Here is a 14,865-nt window from a genome sequence, read left to right on the forward strand (position 1 = left end):
TCGCTCCATTATATTCAGCGTACCAGAGAACCCTACTGCAGAAGTTTCAATCTCCTACCTGCAAAAATGTGGAACTTTGTATTTTTGCCATAAGAAAGATCATGGATATGTGTTTATTTGTTTTTTCCCCAGGGGTGATCGTATCGACCCAGTGGTCCTAGAATTTGGCGAGAGGGCTCATTTGAATGGAAATTAAAAGTTCTAGTCCTCTTTTTAAGTGACTAAAAAAATGTGAGGGCAACTGGGCCTCCTCCCACACTCACTTTTTTCCCCAAGGTCACCAGATCAAAATTTTGAGATAGCCATTTTGTTCAGCATAGTTGAAAAATCTAATGACTATGTCTTTGAGGATGACTTAATCCCCCATAGTCCCCGCAGGATGGCTGCAAGTTATGAGCTTTGCCAATTGTTTACACATAGTATTGGTTATTGGGAAGTTTACACAAGTTTTCGTGAAGATTTTTTTCTGGTGGGGGGATGGTCGGGGGAGTGGTTTACGTAGGAGGATCTTTCCATGGAGGAAATTTCAATGGGGGGAGAAAATTTTCCATGAAGGAGGCGCCGGATTTCCCAGCTTTATTTTAAATTACGATAAGAAATTAAATTAAAAAAAAGTTTTTTTTTCCACTGAAAGTAAGGAGCAACATTAAAACATAAAAGAAACAGAAATTATTACTTATATAAGGGGGTTCACCCCCTCGTTAATACCTCGTTATTTACGCTAAAAAAAATTAGTACTTTCAGAAGAGCTATTTATTCTAATTAAACAGCCATTGTGATTCAGGGGTCATTCTTAATAAAATGAAACCAAATATGAACTTTAGCGTAAAGAACAAGGTATTGACGAGGGGGCGAACCCCCTCATATACGTAATAATTTCTGTTCGTTTAAAGTTATAATGTTGCTCCTTACTTTCTGTGAAAAAAACTTGTTGTTTTTTATTTAATCTTTAAATAGAAACAACATTTTATTGCAACACATTGTTGGTGAAAAATAATATAGACAATCGGTCAAAGCGTGGAACTGAAATTGAATCGGAATAGAGTCGATCAATGTTTTTTTTTTCCGCTGTGTAAGAAAAAACTGTGCACAAACATTGTTAGAAAATTCCTGCGTTTTAGTCTTTAAAAAACTTAAATTGTTGATGGAAATTTAAAGCAAAACAATAATAAAAATGAGTTTTATTATAAGCCAAATAGGGCCATACAAAGCAGTATTCTATCACAATATCAGAGCCAAAAAAATAATCTTCTTTCCCTTTCCAAAAAAGTAACAGCACAAGAAAAAAAAAACCGAATTGCTCTTGTTTTTTGTCGTTTCATTAATATATTTGCAAACCTAAAAAAAAATTATCCTTTTTAAAGTTGTCTGCAGGATCTGCTGGAACTCTAGGGTCCCACCCTCAAAAAACATTTCTTAAGTGACATGGGTTCTGGCACCCATTTAGAATACATGCCTCATCCTCCAGCCCCAGATTTCCTCTGAGGCAAGAATAATCTGCATCTAAGGCCAGCCTTTTTCTATGAAACACCTTATTTTTATTTCTTAATGGTAGACAATTCGCTGGAATATCAAAGCAGGTCCCTAATATTTTGGACGGTAAAGCTAATTGAAAACAACACTCAGTGCGCTAAAACCTCTTTAATCTGGGCATAAAAATGCAAAGTCTCGGACCCCATTACTGCTTGGTTTCAAATCTGGACTTCCAGGTCTTCCATTCTGCTCCAAGTCGAGATATAAACAATTAGCCCTTTTCTTTCAGAAAAAGAATATTCTGTACAAGAAAAAGCCTAAGGAGCTTGCAAAAACACATGCTGTCAACAATATATTATAAATCAACACGTTTATGCATGTCATGTAAAAACAAACTTTTGATGTTTCTCACAAAATTGTGGACACAAGGTAATCCCTTTGCATTGTTGTTATTATTATTGAGTTTTGAGTATTATTATTGAGTATTATTATTTGAGCCTATAATTGAGTTTTGGTATCCCATGAATAGCTTTAACCATTCATGTAGCAAAAAATATAAAGATGATCTATTATATAGTCTTAAATCTCTTTCGCCTCAATATCACAGGTGCAGAACCGACTTGATTAAAATATCCTGAATAATAAGAGTCATATACAAAGTGGATCGTATTTTTTCAATTTAGCAACTATTCTTAAACTTAACAGCATTAATATAAAATTTACCCAACTAGAATGAATAAAAATTGGCCATATTTCTTTTGCTCATTGAGCGTGTAAGAATTGTAGCCTATTCCTTCCAATATTGTTGAAGCTGTTGTTTTAAATCACTTACAAATGAATCAGTGCATTCATGATTTGGTGTAATTAGTGCATTATGTCAGAATTCGATTCCCCATAATAGGTTATGTTAATATGTGTTTCTTCTATGCGTTTTATATAGCCCCATTTTTATTATTATTTACTGTTTCTTAGTTTTGTTTAGCAATAATCCCTTGCTTACTGCAGTTTTAACAAATAAATAAAATATAGACCATAAAACTGTTCCTTATCACAGGTCTTCAATCATATTATGATAAAAAAAACTTTACAAAACGCAATAAGAGTTTGTTTATATGTATTTTCGTTATTTTGTACCTGGCCCTGGTGCTAGTACAGCAATAGAAATACTCTTACTTCAAAAAAATATGTATCAGAACGTTTGACTTCTTTTTAAAAACTTATTAAATATAACACATAATGGGTTATATACTAACTGTCACTGTTAATGCACAGAAGCACAAAGTCATTACAGGCCAAGACAGAGCATAAAGCCATGTCATTTTCATGACTATATTTGCTTCATGGATGCCACTCCGCGAGGGAGAAGGCCTTCTAGAGGAGACTTTTAAACCACAGACATCAGAGCTTCCAGGCTTCAACTACATGAAATGAGTAGAAAACACAATTATTGTTTGACAAAGAAAGATCAAGAACTACAACTGCCTTTCTCATCTCTTTTGAACTAGCATCATTTGGTCATAATCAAAATGTCATTTTTATCACTAACAATAAGGTAATACATATTCTAAGAGACATAAGCAGCATTAGGCCAACCTAAGGAGTCTGCTCATCTTGGTTCAACTTTGGATTTGTGTCCTCTATGATATTTGGCAACATTGAAGTGTATATTTCATTGTGTTTTGCTGTCACTCTTTTTTATGCTTATTTGTTGTTCTTTCTTATTTGATACTCTGTCCTCTTGCCTTTGATTTATTACAGGAACTAAAATTGTTTTATTTCTTATTAACACAAGCTTTAAGAGAGCAGAACTTGCTCTATAGGTCATATAATAACAGAAACAGCAAACAAACAAATGAAACTTAAAACATAAATAAAACCTGACAATTGTCATTGCACATCAAGGTTTCAAATGCGTAAAATGACATATTTAGAAATTAAGTAGATATTAGTGTGATAAAGGATACAAAAATAAAATTAAAGTTCTTCTATATATTTACGTGGGAAATATTGCTGGGGGAGGGGTCCTGGATTTTTGTAGAAAGAACAAAAAAGGTAAGGTCTAAGGAGGGAAAAAGTCTAGAGAACACTGAACTTGTTTGGGGTTATTGAAGGCAAAGAGTAAGCAAATATTTGCTCTTTCTTCCTCAAGGGTAACCAGATTGTCAATTGGTAACAACTAGATGAAATTTGACAGGAAACACAGGCTACACTGAATTAAATACTTTACAATTATTGGAATATTCAAAGAATTTCAGTTTAACTTCGTTTTATCATTTGCAATTCAACCTTTGTTTTATAAATAACGAAGAGAAAGATGGCTTATGATTATCATTGTAACAAGGAAACAATCAAAAATGGGGTTTTAAGGCCAAACGAGAAAACTGAATAAACAAGCAAAGCAAATATTTCAAGAGGACAACCGCCTCTTTTCTTCAGCGCGAAACGAAAAAATGTATTCAAGAAAAGTGACAAAGAAAAAAACCAACAAAAAACAAACGTGGAAGTCAATGTGAAAAGAAACAAAAAAAACAATGGAAAAAACTAAAAATTAAAAGATGAATAAAATTCTATAAAGCCATACATTACAAGAATTAAAACCAAATATCTAGCAACCATAAAAGCGAGTCATTCCCCAATATCCAAGATTTGCACAAAATCCAAAAAATTATGAACTGCCATCAATCTTTATTGAATTTTATTCATCTTTTAATTTTTTGGTTTTTTCATTGGTTTTTTGGTTTCTTTTCACACTGACTTTCCGCGTTTGTTTTTTGTTGTTGTTTTTTCTTCAGCACTTTTCTTAAATACATTATTTCGTTTCGCGCTGAAGAAGAGAGGCGGTTGTCCAATCGAAATATTCGCTTTGTTTCTTTATTCGTTATCTCGTTTGGTCTTAAAAACTCCATTTTTGATCGTTTCCTTTTCTTATATTATGCCAGGCCAATTTCCTTTTCTTATATTATGGCAGGCCAATGTGGTTTCAGAAATTATCTTCATTGTAACAAGTTTCTCAACCAATTTTATTAGAGACAGAAAGAAACTAAAAAGTGCATAGCTTCTAACCTGCAGTGGCCACGTTTCACACACACACACACACACACCTACACATTATCACAAGTTTGCATACCGGTTTTTCTTAATCCTTGCTTCACTAACAGGCATGTTCTCTGCACAATTGGAGCAATAATGAGAATCAACCTAAAAAAGAATGAATTTCAGTTTCAACCAAATATACAAGAAATAATTTACCTTCTGATCATCCAAGAGTTAAAAGACTGGAAAAAGAAGAGGAAAAGACATTTTTCAAAATTACATAAGAATGAATACTTTCACATGAAAACTAGCTAATATTATGAAAACGGCAAACTCTCTGCACAAATCTTTACACTCCGTCATACATAGAAATTCAAATCATTAGATTATATGTACCAATACATAATTTTTTTTAGAATTAAACTTGACACAATATTTTCCAAAAGAAGATCGTCCAAAAAGATAAAAGGATGCACATGTTTCAAAGAAAAGATTAAATTTTTTCAATAAAAATGTTTCAAGCATAGGCATAAGGATAAGCCCATACAACAATATATGCAAAAAAATTTAAAAAAATAAAATCAAAATCATGAAATAAATAATACATAAGCTTAGAATCTGCAATAATGAACTTTAAGGATTTTTACAAGGAAAGGTAAAATCATTGTGTACCTGTTTCCTAAATAAATTTGCATTACAGCCTATGAGGGAGTTAGAAGAGTATCTGTATTGATATGAAATCCAAAAATGGAAAATATTTGCCAAAAAATCATAACTATGAGGCAACACTCTTTTTAGTGAAAGCAAAATATCTTGTCCCAAAACTAAAGCATGTTCCATAGAAAACAGAGAGATGAAAAAAGGTCAGTATACACATCCCTTCATATCAGCACAGTTGGGGTGAACTCTCAGCTCAAATAAATTTTTTCTTTGTTGCATGCACTCCATTATTCATTTTGCTTTAATTTTTTCTAGTGTTACTTATGTATGGTTTTTAGTGAGAGAGGTGCCAAAGCAGTGGCATTAATTGGGAGAGGGAACAGGAGGGCCTAGATTTTGAATAATTCTTTTTTTTTGGGGGGGGGGGGTATTTCCACAGAAAAATTGATCATTTTTTGCCTCCTCTAGATTTTAAAGAATACATAACCCCTCACTTTAATTTTTCTTAGTTGATGTCATTGCGCCAAAAGGTACAAGCATATTCAAGAGAGTAACAAGTAAGAAATATAAGATAATCATTCATTATCTAATTGTTTATTTATTATATTAATAGCTCATTACTTCACAAAGCCATCAAAGGCTAACACAGCTACATATTCTCCTCTGTCCCAACCTCTGCAGATCTTCACTGTTTATCCCCTCCCATCCCCTTTAAGCCATTTTAAGTATCTTTGCCTACCCTAGTTGGAGATGACTTGCATTTCGTTTGACCCTATATAGATGGCCAAAAAGTGTTTGACACATGCCATCCTTTATCCATAAAATATAGTCAAACTATCTTAACATTTTTTTTTTCATTATAGCCCTAGAAAAAAGGGTCAAACAACATTGTTTTTTTTCCACCTGACTGTATCATATACAGTCTGTCAAACAAATACCCAAATTCTCCTTTAATAATTCCTATCGAAAAAAATTCAATTGATCTTCTGTAGCCTTTCAAGGAACCCATGTTTCAGAGCTTTACTATCATTACCATGGGCTCCTGTATTCTAATATTAGTGCATCCACCGCCTTTACTAAAAATACTACCCAGGTAAGTGAACCTATCCACTTGATCAGTTTTCTTGTACCTAACATCACCTCTTCACCTTTATTTATTGGTAGCTAACAAATCATGACTACTTAACATTGGTTTTCAAACTTATTCTTCCACCCTGAACTTTCAAAACCTTCAAAGAGTTGTTAATTTTCCTAGTATTTTTATCAAGAATACATGAAAAATTTTCGTAACATAAGGTTAGGAGACGTTTAGCTTTCCATTTCTCTCTTATAGCCTTTGTTGTGCTCCTTAGGACAAGGTCCACATTTCCTTAGGACATACCCCCTTTAAAAAAAGCAATTGACCTTTAAAAAAAAGCAATTGATATTTTCAGGGAGAATTTGGTAATTTCAACTAAACTTGCCTAAAGTCTTTGTAATGATTTTATATGCATAATAAAAGGAAATCTATGTCACTTTTATTTATTTTATAAAACTTGAAGGAGGAATAATTTTGAGAATCAGGATATTTTTCTACAATCTGTATCTGACTCTAGGAGTATGCCAGATTTCTCTAGGTTTTCCCTGTTTTCTCCTCACTAATAATTTGAAAAGGGTTTATAAGAAAAAGGACATTTAGATTTCAGTCCAGAAACAAAAATGCTTTTGTTTTAAATCAACCCTGTAAGTCTATAAATGAAAAACCCTCTAAAATACCACCAGCAATATTTCAAGACCATATGCAAAAAATTTTTAATTTTGAGAGTTTGCATTATTTTTTTTTTTTTTATTTATTTCTCATCAACAGTTGGCTCATAATACTAAATGACACAATTTGAAACTAAAACTTACAAAATCAGTAAAAGAATTAATATAGCCCGGGGCTATATTCAGCCATTAGAATGGACAGGGTGTTGGCTTGTATGCAATTAAACTATAAGCGATTCAGAACGGGGTGCTACCATTTTGGCAAACCATCCCAAGCACTAAAACGTCATAACATCGAACCGTCAGAACCTCAAACCATCAGAAAATCTAAAAAAAATTATAAGTTTACATAATAGCAATAAGTTTATAATAGTTTAGAAACAAATTTCGGCTATATATTTGCACATCAGGGGCGTGAGGGTAAAGCATAGCATATATTAAATGCGTAATCTAACCTAAAGGGGTGAAAGTACCTTTTCCCCCCTAAAACCCAAAAAACTAAAGTTTTAAAATTTTCAATGTTATGATGGTTTGCGGCTCTGACGGATTTTTTTGTCGATGTTATGACGGATTTTGTACTGCTCCTGACGGTTCGATGTTATGACGCCTTCCCATTCAGAACAGCCAACCAAATTGCAGGCTCTGCAAATTGACTGATGAAACCTTACAAAAATATCTTTTCTAGATTAGAGAAAATACATATTAGAACAACAAACCAAAATCCCTAGTTCAGAAGCACAAACTTTCACCAGACATGAGTCTGATTGTGCATACACCTTAAATGACTGTAGCATCCTGCTATGATTTGCTTGCCTTAGTGAATTAGTTAGTGTTTTGCTTATTATTTGCTTTAAAATGTTTGTTTGCTTTACTTGCTTACTTGATGATTATATTATGTTTACAGGTGCTTGGGTCAAATTAAATGATTAAATATACCAGACTTCTATATGGTGTCAGAAGTGCGATCTGCAATCAGAAAATAATCATGGAAGGAGTAACACCACCATCAATGAACTGGAAGTCAGAAAACCTAGATGAAGAGTTGTCAAAGTTTGAAGAACATGCCAAATTAATGTTTCTTGGCCCTCTATCTGAGAGAAGGTCCATTGTGCATACCTACTTATCTGGATTGGTGAGAAAGGAAGAGACATTTTTAAACCTTAGAAATTGAAGAGGAAAATAAGAATAAAATTAATCCATACCTTTTGAAGCTTCAACAATATGCTGCTCCAAAGAAGAACAAAATATTTGCTCAATATATTTTTCAAAGACATGACCAGCATGAAGGAGAAACACTTGAAAAATATATTAATGAGTTAAAGTTGCTAGTTAAGCCTCAAAATCCTAAGGAGATGACTAGAGATAAAAATGTTTGTGGTATTAGAAATACCAGAATAAATGAAAAACTACTTGCAGAAGGAAACAGCCTAACACTAGAAAGAGCAGTGGAACTTTGTAGAGTGTATGAAATGACCCAGGCACAGCTCAGATCATTTGAAAATGAATATAATCCCTCTCCTCATCAAACAAGAAGTTGACACAATCCACAGAAAACATCAAAAACCAGGAGATTCAAGATTAAGACAAAAGGGGACCAAATGTTACTTTTGTGGTGGAACCTATGGGCCTGGCACACCTGCCCAGCAAAAGGAAAAGTGTAAAAACTTAATCACTTTGCAAAAGTCTGTCAAAGCAAAACAATGCATGCCATTGGGGGACACTGAATTGAGTAAAACTTCAGAAAGAGTTGAAGAAGAGGAGATTCTGCTTTATACTGTCCAACAAGCCAGAAATAAGGACAAGGCTTTTGTTCCATTAAAGATTAGTAATCAGCATTCAATCAGCTTTAAGATTGACACTGGAGCTCAAGCAAACACTATCCCACAAGATTAGTTTTGTCTACTAACTCCAAAACCAGCAATACTACCTGAAAAGCAAAAACTCACTAGCTACTGCGGGTCGACAATCCCTACCATTGGAACCTGTATTTTATCATGTAGTTTTGGAAACACTGAACAAAAACACAAATTGTTCATAGTTGGTGATAATTATATTCCTATTCTTGGATTCAAGTCAAGCAAAGAACTAAACTTAGTAAAACTTGTCCTTAATGTAGACATAAGAAATGAAAAGAGTCAATCACCAAACTTGAAAACTGTTCTTGCAGCAAATGAACAATTGTTCTCTGGCATTGGGAAAATAGAGGCAGAGTGTGAGATTTATCTCAAGGAAGGATCCACTCCAACAGCATATCCTGAAAGAAAGGTGCCTATTGCAATGCAAGGAAGACTGAAAAAAGAACTTGACAAGTTAGAAAATATTGGAATAATAGAATTGACCCAGTTGATCTTAACAAAGCTATCAAGCGCCCAAATTATCCCATTCCAACTTTTGAAGATGCAATTGTAGACCTATGTGGTGCTAAATACTTCTCAAAGTTAGATGCTACCTCAGGCAACTGTTCACTTACCCTTTCTTAAAGTACATCCAATCCTACCCCATTCAGCACAATTAATGGAAGATATTGCTGGAAGCAATATCCATTTGGCTTAATATCTGCACAGGATGAGTTCCAGTGAAAGATGGATGAAACTTTCCAAGGGCTAAAGGGCCTTAAAATACTTGTAGACGACCTTCTTATCTATGGAACCACCCTAGAAGAACATGACAGAAAATTTGGAGCCGTACTAGAGAGAGCAAAAATAAAAGGTGTGAAGTTAAATAGAGCAAAATGCAAGTTTTCTCTTCAATCAGTCTGCTATTTTGGCCACATTATTAGCAGTGCAGGTACTAAACCTGACCCTGAAAAGCTGCGAGCAATCAATGAGATGCCTAAACCAAAATCCAAGGATGAGCTTCTGAATCTCTTGGGTATGCTGAACTTCCTCCCCAGATATATCCCAAACCTTGCAACTCAAAGTCGACCATAGAGAGACCTGCTTATAACAACTGAATTTGATTGGATGGAGTGTCACACCACCTGCCTAAAGCATACAAAAGAATATATAGTCATGAACTTGGCTTTCATTGATAGTTCCACCCAGACTCTAGAGCTAGAATTTGATGCCTCAAAATATGGACTTGGGGCCCAAATATCTACAAAAAGGAAAGTTTTTGCATATGCATCAAGATCACTGTGTAAGTCAGGGCAAAATTATTCTCAACTGAAAAAAGAACAATTTGCTATTGTCTATGGGTGCCGCCATTTTCATCATTACATCTATGGAAAAAGAGTACAAGTCATCACAGATCATCGACCCCTTGAAACAATACTCACAAAACCTCTTCACACAGTTTCACCAAGAATTCAACACCTTATGATGTATATCCAGCCATACAACCTTACTTTTAAATATACAGGCCTCCCGCTAGATTTTTCGTGAAAAATATGAGCTTTATGAACTTTTGACCACAAAAATATGAACTTTATGAACTTTTGATTGCGCTTTTTATGAACCAATTATGAACCTGAACTTTTGATTGCGCTTTATAAACTTTTGAAAACCTTTTATTGCGCTTCTTATGAACCAATCATGCACCTAAATTTACGATATGCGCACCTCAGAGACTGTCCGTGGACACAAAATGCGGCAGTTAATGATTTCGTCATTTCTGCACATATTCTTTTTGTTTTGGTTGTGTTTTTTTTCACCAGTTTTTCAATACAACAGTACAAAATACACCAGTACAAAATATTCCACTCTACTTGTTCCTTTTGGCAAAATATAACGAAATTAAGGACGAGTTTCGTTTGTTTGCCAAGGTCCATATCAGATTAACCTCTCTGGCTGCCTTATCTTCTTCGCGCATCTTCCAGCTCAAAGCCTTGATCACATTTTGTGCAAGGCTTATTTCTACAAAGTCTTTGGCATCTGTATCTTTTTTCAGCTTCTCATTAGCTTCTTTAAGAAGCCTTTCTGCTACTTGTCTCTTCGCCTTTTCAACTGACTTCTTCTCAATAAAATCTTTTCCAGATGTTCAATGATCTTCTTCTCAGATAACATCCTCTTTTTTCCTCTTCTTCTTCATTCCTAATGGACCTCTCTTCAGCCTGTCTAAATTGCTCAGTTTTCAGGCACAGTTTATAGCTCTGGTATGTATTTTGCCCCAAATTCAACAGCTCTCGGGTAATATGGACTATCTTCGACCTGTTCTCAAACTTCTTTAGTGCATCAGAGACTCTCAGTCTAACATTGAGAATTTTCAAATTCATCAATGATTTTTCCTAGGTCATGATCCATCATGACCGGGAAAAACCACAATCAATGTCAGCGTTCCTATGCGACATGTGGAGAGCTGCTTTTACTATCTTTGAAATAAGGGGATATTTTGTTTGCCCTTGATAGTTTTTCAGACTAAAAACCGAGTTCCATAAAACATCAATCCCCGATGAAGTCATGTTCTTAGGCAAACTTGGTTCCGGCTGGAGCAAGTTCCATTCATCACTGGCAGCTTAAGTATTCACACGGAAAGACATAAATCCAACAATTTTCACAAAGTCACTTTTTCTTGTCTCCAGATTCGAATCATCCAGCCACAGACACCAGAAATAATGATGGGCATTTTGGCCTAGTGATTTCTCTTCAACATTGCGGCAAGCAGCCAGGTAAGCAGTTCTGGCACTACTCCTGAAGTTCAGAGCATCAACTTTCTGTACCTTCGACAGGTGTTCTTCCACGACGTCACCGCATGCCACTTCATCAGATGGAAGAAAATCCCCACTTGAATGGGAGAGCTCAGAAAGTTTTTTTTTTCTTCTGAATATCAGTCAAAGCATTTTGCTTAACAAAACGGCTGGCGGCCATCATTACTAGTCAATGCATTTTGTCATACAGAATGTGGAAGGGTGGTTCTATATATTAAAACAACTCTGTGAACTGAGCAAATAGCTTTCCGGAAGATATGATAAAGAGGACTAATGCTTTGGTTGTGGTACACTTGAGACTGCTAGATATCTCTTGGTATCCGCTGGACTTCATCATCAATTCTTGTCTTTTCTTAGGGATGAATTTCAGGAAATACTCATCACAACCATCCTATTGTTCATCAAGTCTCTCAGCTCAAACAACGATGGTTTGTCATCGACTTGGAACATGTTTAAGAAAACAATGTGGAGGAAGCTCCACATCTTCACAAAAACATGCAATTTTACAGTTTGAAACGTTTTAAATAAAACTCTTGCACATTTGCTTTGCTTGTCCTTTTTATAAGGAAAAAGAAGGCAACCACAAGTGCTTTCCAGCTAATGGCAAGAAAAATATAAAGAGTATGAACCTATTTCTAAATTATGACCCATTTATGAACCTAGGTTAAAAATATGAACTTTTTTCATCATTATGAACCCAGTGGGAGGGTTGAATATAGGGCTGGTAAAAAAATCCCAATTGCAGATGCATTATCAAGACTTCATTTGCCAGATGTGGATGAACATATGTGTGAAGAAATTGAAATATTTGTCCACTCATTCATTAAAGCTCAACCTGCTACAGACAGCAAACTAGAGGAAATCAGGCAAAAGACTGCCATAGATCACAAACTGACAGCAATGATAAAGATAATTCAAGAGGGTTAGCCAAGTAAGAGAAAATGATGCTCAAACACAATAGTACCATACTAGAACATTTGTCAGGACCTTTCAATGCACAATGGTATAATCTTTAAAGGGTCCAGAATTGTCATCACTGTCATTTTACAAGAAAGTATTTTAAGGTTTTGCACTCCTCACACTTGAGTGCAGACAAAACAAAGCAGAGAGCTTGAATGATAGTCTACTGTCTGGCATAGGAAAAGACATTGAAACATTTATTTGCACACCACTTCCAGCCCTACCCTGGTAACATCTGGGGTGCAACCTGTTTGAGTGGAATAGCAAACACTATATCATAACTGTTGACTATTATAGCAGATACTTTGAGGTGAATAGCTTAACCTTTACTACCACTACCCAAGTGGTCACTAAGCTGAAGAGGCAATTTGTACACCATGGTATACCAGCAATCCTCACCTCAGATAATGGGCCCCAGTTAAACTTCAGGGAATTTCAGTTATTCACAAAAGATTGGGGTATTAAACACACCACATCTAGCCCCTACCACCCCATGGCAAATGGACTTGTTGAAAAGAGTGTGCAGACCTGTAAAAGAAATACTCAATAAATCTATGCTAAGTGGACAAGATCTGTACATTAGCCTGCTTGAATACCATAACACACCTTTGGATGGAATGGGAGCACCAGCCCAGCTGCTCATGAGCTGCCAGTTGCAATCAGTACTCCCCATCACAGAGAAACACCTAGAAAAACATCTAGTGCCTGAAAATAAGTTTCTGGTATATAGAAAACAAAGCAGAGCACAACAAAGATTATTATGATAGGACTGCCAAACCACTGCCAGAAATACAAGTAGGATCAAACATACATGTCCAGACAACACCAAACAGTCCTTGGAAAAGAGGAACAGTAACTGAAATTTGTCCTCAACCACGATCATACAAGGTTCTTACTCATGATGGATCATCTATCTGATGCAACAGAATTAGAATATCTCATAGAAAAGAAGAAAGTAGAGAAGTATCTCAAAGAAGACATGAAAGTGAGCCAAATGAAAACTCTCAGCCTGATACAACTATAATTGAAGCTAACACTTTCCAATGCCCAGCTGCCACCAAATTAACAAGCGAAGTTGATTGCATGCATTTCAATCCAACATTAGACAATGGGAAAAATGCATCTCTCTGAGCCAGTGAAAATTCACAACAGCAGCCAAGAGCATCACCTAATATAAGTGAATCCCATCAAACAAGATCTGTCAGATCTGTAATAAAACCCAAGAGGTTGGATCTCTGAAGATTAAGAGTGTGATTTCTTCAGAAAAGGGGAGATGTAACATCCTGCTATGATTTGCTTGCCTTAGTGAATTAGTTAGTGCTTTGCTTATTATTTGCTTGCTTACTTGTTGATTAGATTATGTTTACAGGTGCTTGGATTATATTAAATGATTGAATATACCAGACTTCTACACTGACCTCTAGGCTATTGAAAAATTATTTTACAGACTAGCAATTGACAATTCAAAAAAAGGTAAAACTCTAATTTATCTACTTATGGCTGTCTTGGAAAGGGGTTATGTTAGGAAAATGAAACTTTCAGGGATGGGTCTATAGGCTAAAGTATTTCTCGGCAAGGCATTTTGAAGCACCTATCTCCATTCCTTCTCCCTCTAGAGGGTCTTGACCTTTAAAAATGTGTGTGTTATAAAAGTGAAACCTTGCAAAACAGATCTTCTGCTTAAATAAAGTACAACTAACTTGTTTTCAGCTTCACAACTTCGCTCAATCCCAAATGATAAGGTTTTAAAGATATGTAAATACATTACCTAAATTTTGAAAAAAAAACATTGATATGGCTTAAAATTCTACTCAAATAAGAGGAATTGGATTTTTAGAACTAAAGCCAGAGAAAAAGAAACTGATGGTAAAATTCTACTTTAGCTACTTTTGGCTATTATGGAAAGGGGTTAGGTTAGGAAAATGCAACTTTCAGGGATGGGTCTACAGGAGTCTAGATGGGTCTGAAATTTTCCTACATGACAGGTCTATACTTATTGTAATTTTGACAAAATAACATTTTACAGTAAAGTTCTGCTTTAGCTACTTTTGGCTATCTTGGAAAGGGGCTAGGTTAGGAAAACAAAACTTTCAGGGATGGGTCTACAGTCTAAAGTATGTACCAGGAAGGTATTTTGAAGTACCTACCTCCACTCCTTCTCCCTCTAGAGGACCCTGACCTTTGATGTCCTTTAAAAATATGTGTGTTATAAAAGTGAAACCATGTAAAATAGATCTTCTGATTGAAGGAAGTATGGCAAAATTGTTTTCAGCTTCACAACTTTGCTCAATCCTAATTTATAAGGTTTTAAAGACATGCAAATACATTTCCTAAATTGTGAAAAAAAG

General features: G+C 35.1%; 1 protein-coding gene across 1 annotated transcript in view; it reads right to left on the reverse strand.

The window, feature by feature from the left end:
- DCTN4-p62 (dynactin subunit 4) overlaps positions 1-14,865 on the reverse strand; it is a 63,630-nt gene that overhangs the window by 47,669 nt on the left and 1,096 nt on the right. Inside the window, exon 2 of the mRNA XM_089104817.1 lies at positions 4,601-4,671. Within this exon, the coding sequence (XP_088960943.1) occupies positions 4,601-4,671 (71 nt within the window). The remainder of the gene's footprint in view (positions 1-4,600; positions 4,672-14,865) is intronic.

The sequence above is a fragment of the Artemia sp. Qi Xiang Cuo genome, chromosome 19, assembly GCF_049724085.1.
Source record: "Artemia sp. Qi Xiang Cuo chromosome 19, ASM4972408v1, whole genome shotgun sequence".
Taxonomy (NCBI): domain Eukaryota; kingdom Metazoa; phylum Arthropoda; class Branchiopoda; order Anostraca; family Artemiidae; genus Artemia; species Artemia sp. Qi Xiang Cuo.